The 7069-nt window shown below is 37.5% G+C and overlaps 1 protein-coding gene across 2 annotated transcripts in view; it reads right to left on the bottom strand.

The window, feature by feature from the left end:
* Nucleotides 1-519: 519 nt before the first annotated feature.
* LOC110978196 (voltage-gated delayed rectifier potassium channel KCNH1-like) overlaps nucleotides 520-7069 on the bottom strand; it is a 65025-nt gene continuing 58475 nt past the window's right edge. For both annotated transcript variants that reach the window (XM_022232986.2, XM_022232987.2), the window contains exon 10: nucleotides 520-6626. In XM_022232986.2, coding sequence (XP_022088678.1) covers nucleotides 5568-6626 — 1059 coding nt within the window. In that variant the 3' untranslated portion in view covers nucleotides 520-5567. The remainder of the gene's footprint in view (nucleotides 6627-7069) is intronic.

The raw sequence follows: 7069 nt of genomic DNA, 5'->3' as shown, positions 1-7069 counted from the left end.
TGCAAGGGTGCATAATTGTTAAATGTCTTCAACTTCTGCGAATTTTTAACTCAAATGCATAAAGTTGTCTTCTATCCTAGTTTGTGCCGCACTGAAACTTCTTTATGCAAATTGGGGAAATGTGCTTTGTTTGTGGAGTAGAGTTAATCTTGTCTCGAGTGATTAAATCTTAGTTTTTCCAATGAGCGCCAATTCATACTCTGCAAGTGCTCGTCAGTATTATTCGAAAATAACGACTGTACAATACTTTGAACAAAACGACTTAAGTGGACTTCTCCGAGGTTTTGTTAACCTTCACGCATCTACTTTGAAAAATAACAACATCTGAATTGGGTATTGAGACATGGATAAAATAATTCCACTGTCCTCTTCATAATCTATTCAGTTCAACCATGCAAAAAAGTCAAAGCTCTGCTACGCGATGAAGAGGTGCTAGCAAAGGACAAAGCGCAAACCTGTGGTACATTTGGACTACCATTTATGGCTATTACGACGAAACTGAGGTTCACAAAGGCCATCTTTATGTTGTAAACCTGTCCATAAACAGTCATTTATTGTCATCTAATGTGCACATGTTTCAGTGGCATCAGGTTCGGTTAAGAATAGAACATGGAATGTACATAAAAAAATTGCATTCTTTCCAAGGCGAATCTTTTTTATAGTCTACACAGGATACGGAAGTGAATGTGGGATAAAATATTTGAAATAAAGTAAAAGTGAGTATAGTTGGTAAAGTCGTTAAGTTCTCATCTCTTTTGAAGACAGCAAAAGTAATTCTCTTCTATAGAATTAAAATATTAGAAATACAATAGATATCTTGCAACTCTCCTGGTAACGAATGAAAGATTCTTAAGTGAACTTTGTAACCCCATTTAGGCTACCTTTGTTTGTTATCAGAATTTAAAAGGAGTCGTGTTTTGGAAAATGACATACCTAGTATGATCACTTAATGAAGCTTAATCATACGTTTGTTAATTTTTAAAGACCCGATCAAGTGAATGTAAACCGTGAATTACATACGCTAGTTTTGCAGACCAAACACCGAGTTGCTATTTTCCTGGAAGCATTGATAAGCATACCTTCTCCATACTATGATTTTTTTAAGAATTCTGTGTCTCTTTCCCAAAACGTAATATCAAGTTCAATGAATGCAACTATAACATACCAATGAGCCTTGACCTCGCTACAAGCTAAACAGTTATATGCAAGTCCTTATCAAATGAGAGAATGAAGGAAACATGTTCTTAGCTCAAAAGACTCGAACGTGAATTGTTTAAACTTCTTGTCAGACACGACAAATCTAGGGGTGTTAATCTCATTCAAAGAGTTGGAAATGTTTGAGGAAGCCTACTTAGAGAACTCTGACAATGGCCAATATCTTCAAGATTTTCTAAAATGTTATCATCAACTAATCGGAAGGAATGCAATTTTACCGACAAACACCATCATAAAAAAATATGGAATTGCAAACCCAATCAGATTAAAGAAAGTAACTGTTAACAATAAATATTAAACTCTGTTTCCGTAAACTTAGGCTCTCAGTAGAAATACAAATACATAGTAGGAAAAAAATGAAACTGATAATTTGATTACGCTATCTCTTCTGAAAGTGTCATTGTAAAACAGGAAACTCCTCGTGCGTTTGTGAGGTGCAACATTAGGTCCTTTTGCGGTGAAACATCTATTGAGTACACGCAAACTATTCATAACACTGACTTAGAAAGTACAGTTCGGATTCAAAATCAGTAACGACAGCAAATGTTATGAGCAATAGAAAATATCAGCATAGACGCACTGAAAAAATTGTTTAGCCTTAAACATATTTATATGCTAGACGTGTTTAAACAATTTTGATGAATAGTGTTTCCCCATCGGACATTGGTGTTTAGGGAATCGGACGCCAAATGTTTAGCATATAAACATGTTTACAAAGTGATGGCAAAATTGTGTTCAGTAGCTACATACAGGTTTTGAGAGTGCAAATCATGCCAGTTTGTTTACTTTTGAAAGATAACTGTGTGCACATGCAAACTAACCAGTTTTGAACAACATCGCTAAACCATGTTATGGAGGTTGGGAGTTTGCATAACCACCGGCATTTTGCATAATGACGATGTATTATTTTGTAGAGTTCTCTTCAAATTGTTCGAGTTAAAATCCAAGCTACGATGGCCAATTAATATTTTGATGTAATTTGATAACTGTATATATCTTATCTTTACATCCTCAATTTGTGTACAAGATATATTGGATCTACAGGTCAATGAAAGAGGGACAAACCATCATTTGTAGCGAATGTTGTTTTTTTGTAATTTTAGATCAAAATCTATCCGTATAATAAAATTAGGTATGGAAAACTAACCGTTTATGTGGATTGTTTTCCCACTTGCACAGTGTATCAGCCCTTTAGAAACAAACTAAGCAACTGTCGTCATACATACGTTGACATGATCAGATATCTGTATCTTTAAAATATATCAAAGAGTGAAGACAAAGTTTCTCTTTACCATTATCCGAAAGACACAAGTAGTGTAGTAAGTCATCTCAATTACAGTGCTGTACACGAGTCAATATAAACAATTTTCATTATTACATTCGCACAAGCGCAAATGTCAACTCCATTTTATTCCTCCCACAAGGCACTTGCCCATAACATGAATATTACACAAAGAGTAATTGTAGGCATTTTCTACAATAAGTGACATACATTAATTCAAATATTATAATTGTACTTGCAACACTAATAAATCGCACGTTTGAATAGTTTATTTGGAAAGATTTGTGGATATTCATAAATATCTTGAGGAGAATAAAGAGGCAGTATCTACAAAACACATATACAGTCTTCTATTTAATGGTAGGTCAACCCCAAGTCAATCACAATTCAGTTCAAAAGTCTGTTCACAAATACTAAAGCAATAGAGGATTGCTATGACAAAGGTACGTTATCCCTTTGCCATGCGAAGTTCATTCAAATAGATTGATTTACTCATGACCGAATAACGACTGTGCGATGGACGTGGCAGACTCTATCACAGCGTAGCGGTACGGTATGTAAGCAGTGTCAAACGTTAATTTGAAAATTAAGCGACTCACACATTTACATACTGCGTTGATAGATTCGATTAAAATATTACAAGAAAATTACACTGGACATTATAAATGGAGAATTTCTTGATATTTTAACATTATCTTTTCCCAAACGAGTTAGCGGGTACTTACTAGAGCAAAATGCGTAATTCACCCTCTCTTAACGAATACTATTAGCTACAAGAATATTAGCTACGAGAGGTGCATTGCCCACGTCTGGAATAACTGGTTTAGGATATCATGTATCATGTTTTTATAAATTTGAATTTAAAAAAACATGAAAAATATATATTAACAAGGAACAATAAAGTAAATCGTGATTTGAACTTCAAACAAAAACAAAGCTAGTGATACAAAGTCGAAATCAAACTCACCATTTTGAATTGTATAAATCAGTTCATTGAATATTATGATGTAAGTGTCAGACTGACCAAGAAAATAGTTACCTGGGAAAGATATAAACAAGCACTGTAGGTATATTCTGAAGAATTCTTCAAGACAAAGTTATAACTTATATTTCTAGCGTGTTTATCCTTGCTTCTTAGGCCAATTGCATTTTTGCATGCAGTTGTGCACTAGACTAACACGGTGAATAAAATACTGCAATCGTGATTTATACGACGTATTTGCGTTACATTTGCATACCTCATTACATTAATTCAAATAATAGCTTGTAAGCAGCCGATAACGCATGGCCGCGCAGCGATGAGTTAAAAAGTTTAATAAGAGATGTAAGTCCTTCTTTTACCGGCAGGTTGTAAGTCAGTAAAGAAATGATTTCAATTGAATTCAAAAGCAAAGATACACGATATGAAAGACAAAACTCTGTAAAAATACGAAATGGTTAGATTTTCTATCTTCAAGATTCAAGGGCCGGTATATTTGCTCTCCTATTTCCATCTTAAAAGCAGACATCTTGAAGGCAGCACTGTACACTTGATATTTGGACATTGTTCAAGACGGGCCAGTGTACATGGTTTGACGTTGCTGTGTTGCCGAGAAATTTTTGTTTGAAAAAAATAATAAATAAAATACAGCTATGTATTTAACAGCGGCGCACTGACTCCAGCAACGACATGCGTGCTGTGCCCAAGCTTGGTATGGCGTCATTCAAGTGATAACAACAACAGATGCCAAGATTACAGTTGACAATGAGGCGCCGAAAGGTTTCCATGACATTAATAAAATGTGGATACAAGTTAAATAAAAACAGCATTCAATACAAAAAATATCATTTTTTATGTGTATATTATTTTAATGAAAATGGAACTAATTACACGAAAAAAGGGTAGAGCCGAAAAACGAATCAGACATCAGAAGAGAATCACACAAATAAATTTCAAAATAATGGTATGCATTGAATAGTTACTTTGTAGGATTTTTCCTGGTCTTCCCTGAAGTTCTTTTCTCTATAGAGTTGATCAATTCCGTCATCCAAAACTACCTTAGTTTACTTCTTCACAATAGCAAACTGGCTAAGCATGCAGTTGAATTAGATTGCAGGACACCCAAGCTGAATGAACCAGGAAGGCTCGGTAAAAATCATGAACGTCATTCGAAAGTTAGGACTCCCTAATTAAATCGAACCCTCAGCTGTCATTCAAACAAATCACTCTGTCATGCATTATTTAGAGAGAGACCCTTTCCTAGAGTCGTTTTGTAATTTACATTTTGAGGGCCATCGTGTTATGATCTGGTTTTGGTCCACTGAGCTTCGAAATGAAAGAAAAGAAAAGTCACGCTAGGAACTAGGACATTTTATCCGTGAATGTTTGAGTAATATGAATCCCACAAGATATTTCTCTTGTCATCCAACAGGAAATTCCGACAAATTATTTCATTGACCGCTCCGCGTGGACAAAAATTACATTCTGGGGAATGGATAAAGTCACATCCTGAACAGGTTTAGACAAGTTCAGTGAGAGGTCTCCAAAAGTCACAAAGTTTGCACGTTAACACTCTAGCAGTTCTACATATAAAACTCGTCCGTGTACACCACCTACATAATCATTTTATTGCTTTAGTCATCCACCATTCCCAAAAATAGTTTCGTGCAACTTTAACTTCTCTCAGTACCTTTGCAGTTGTTCATTGTGCTCGTTAAAAGATTCAAAAGATAAAGTTTCATCATTGTGTGGTAACACTTTCTTCCTTTCGATTTCATTGCACTTTGTTTGATACATGATGAAATTAATTACTGATTTCAACAATCGTTATAAGGCGTAAATTGATACCAGTTGCGTTTTAACTTACTTTTTCATTAAAAAATAAAAGGCGTGTCTGCGGTCATACCGCGCAAGCAACTGCACATCACTCCAGTCTTCATATTCACAACATGGGCACGAGGTATCATTGCATATAGGTCCACTCAGTAGAACTTTTATGATTACAATATTACAAATTTAGTGACGTCATTATAGTGAAAATTATTAGTGTAACTATCACACACTACATACAACAACAGTGTCGTGAGATAATTAAAACTGTGGCACATGTGCATCTGGGCTGGGTGGGGACTCGATGTCAGTGAAGGATTCACGCTGGAGGTCTGGATCAAGAAGAGCCAAAATGTTAGTGCTTTCAACGGGGGGAGGACCTCTTGTGTCCGGAGGAGACGTCGGCGTACCCGTTCGCCGAGCCTCGCTAGAGCTCGAATGCCTTGACCCAGCAGAACTCCTCGAACCATTAGAGTTCCTCCTGTCAGCTGATCTTTTCTTCTCGTTACTTGTCCCTGAGGACCCCGAGCCAGTCACTGATTTGGAGCCCAAGCCCGATGCTGGAGGACTAGACACAGTAAAAGTGTCTGCGTGCTCACGTACTTTTACGGTGATTGGGGACTTCTGTGGCGAGGCAATGGCCACTTCATTCATCGAGCTTACGCGAGAGCTGTTTGAACTTGGTACACTGGATGAATAAGGAGATGATTCCGGGGAAAAGAACTTGATGATATCTCCTATCTGCTCGTCGAGTCTATTCATCTTGACGCTGAGATGCTCAATTTCCTCCTTAAGTTCCAGTTTTATTTCCATTAAACTCGTCAGAAGCTGTTGGTCAGTGGATGACGTACTCATTGAGCTTGTACCTTCCTTGCTATCATGGCGGCCTATTTCATCTAGCTTCTGGTCACTACGCAATATCCCACTATCTGTCGATTCTGTCTTGCGGAGCTGGTTGGGGTTTTTTAGAGCTCCCCATTTGGACGCTGGTTTAGCAGTCTGCGCAGGAGCTGCTTCCTTCGGAGCGGTCGGCCTGTGTTTCGCAGTTCTGTTCATCTTAGAAGTGTCATTACTTTCAGGCACTCTTGTTAGCATGGGCCCCTTCATCCTGGCCAGAACTGACAGCGAGCCTATATCATTCTCCCCTTTCTCCACATCATTTCCTGCTCCGGCAGTTCGCTTCTCTGGCACGTCACTCAGCTTACGGAACTTGTTGAGCATTTTTCGCACAGGATGATCTGCTGGGATGGGTGGTTCATTTTTTCGTTTCTCGGCCTCTGCCTGTTCCCGTTTAACATCCGCTACCTTCCGAAACACCAACTGTTAAAAAAGTAAGAGAGAATTGAGCTCAGCCAGATCCACAGTGGCCTTAGGTACTTGATCATTCGCATTTGGTTCGAAAGCGTGACAGTGATTTCATGTTTTCTCCCTTTCTTCAAGTGCTGGGATTAAAGGCTAGTGCGCAAGTTGTCGAGTTTTCTTGTTAGCAACATTAAAGAGGGCATAAATTCTGATCAGTTTGATAGACTGTCACCATAAACTTCGTCACAAACAAACGGAGTATGATATTCATAACAGATAAAGGTAATAGAAGCAACATTTCTGCAATCATACTGAGGATAAAAAGTTAAACTATATGTGTCATTACGAGGGTATAGCTTTTTCAACCTTGTTTTTGTATTATGACATCTCACCCACAAACTCTTGATTGCAAGTCACGGGGCATTCGCTGTTTTTGCTATTTGCATAAAACGACAAATTTC

Source organism: Acanthaster planci, linkage group LG01, assembly GCF_054643075.1.
Source record: "Acanthaster planci isolate LZ-2023a linkage group LG01, COTS_SCS, whole genome shotgun sequence".
Taxonomy (NCBI): domain Eukaryota; kingdom Metazoa; phylum Echinodermata; class Asteroidea; order Valvatida; family Acanthasteridae; genus Acanthaster; species Acanthaster planci.
The sequence above is the reverse complement of the archived record's forward strand: the minus strand, read 5'-3'. Positions and strand labels throughout refer to the sequence as shown.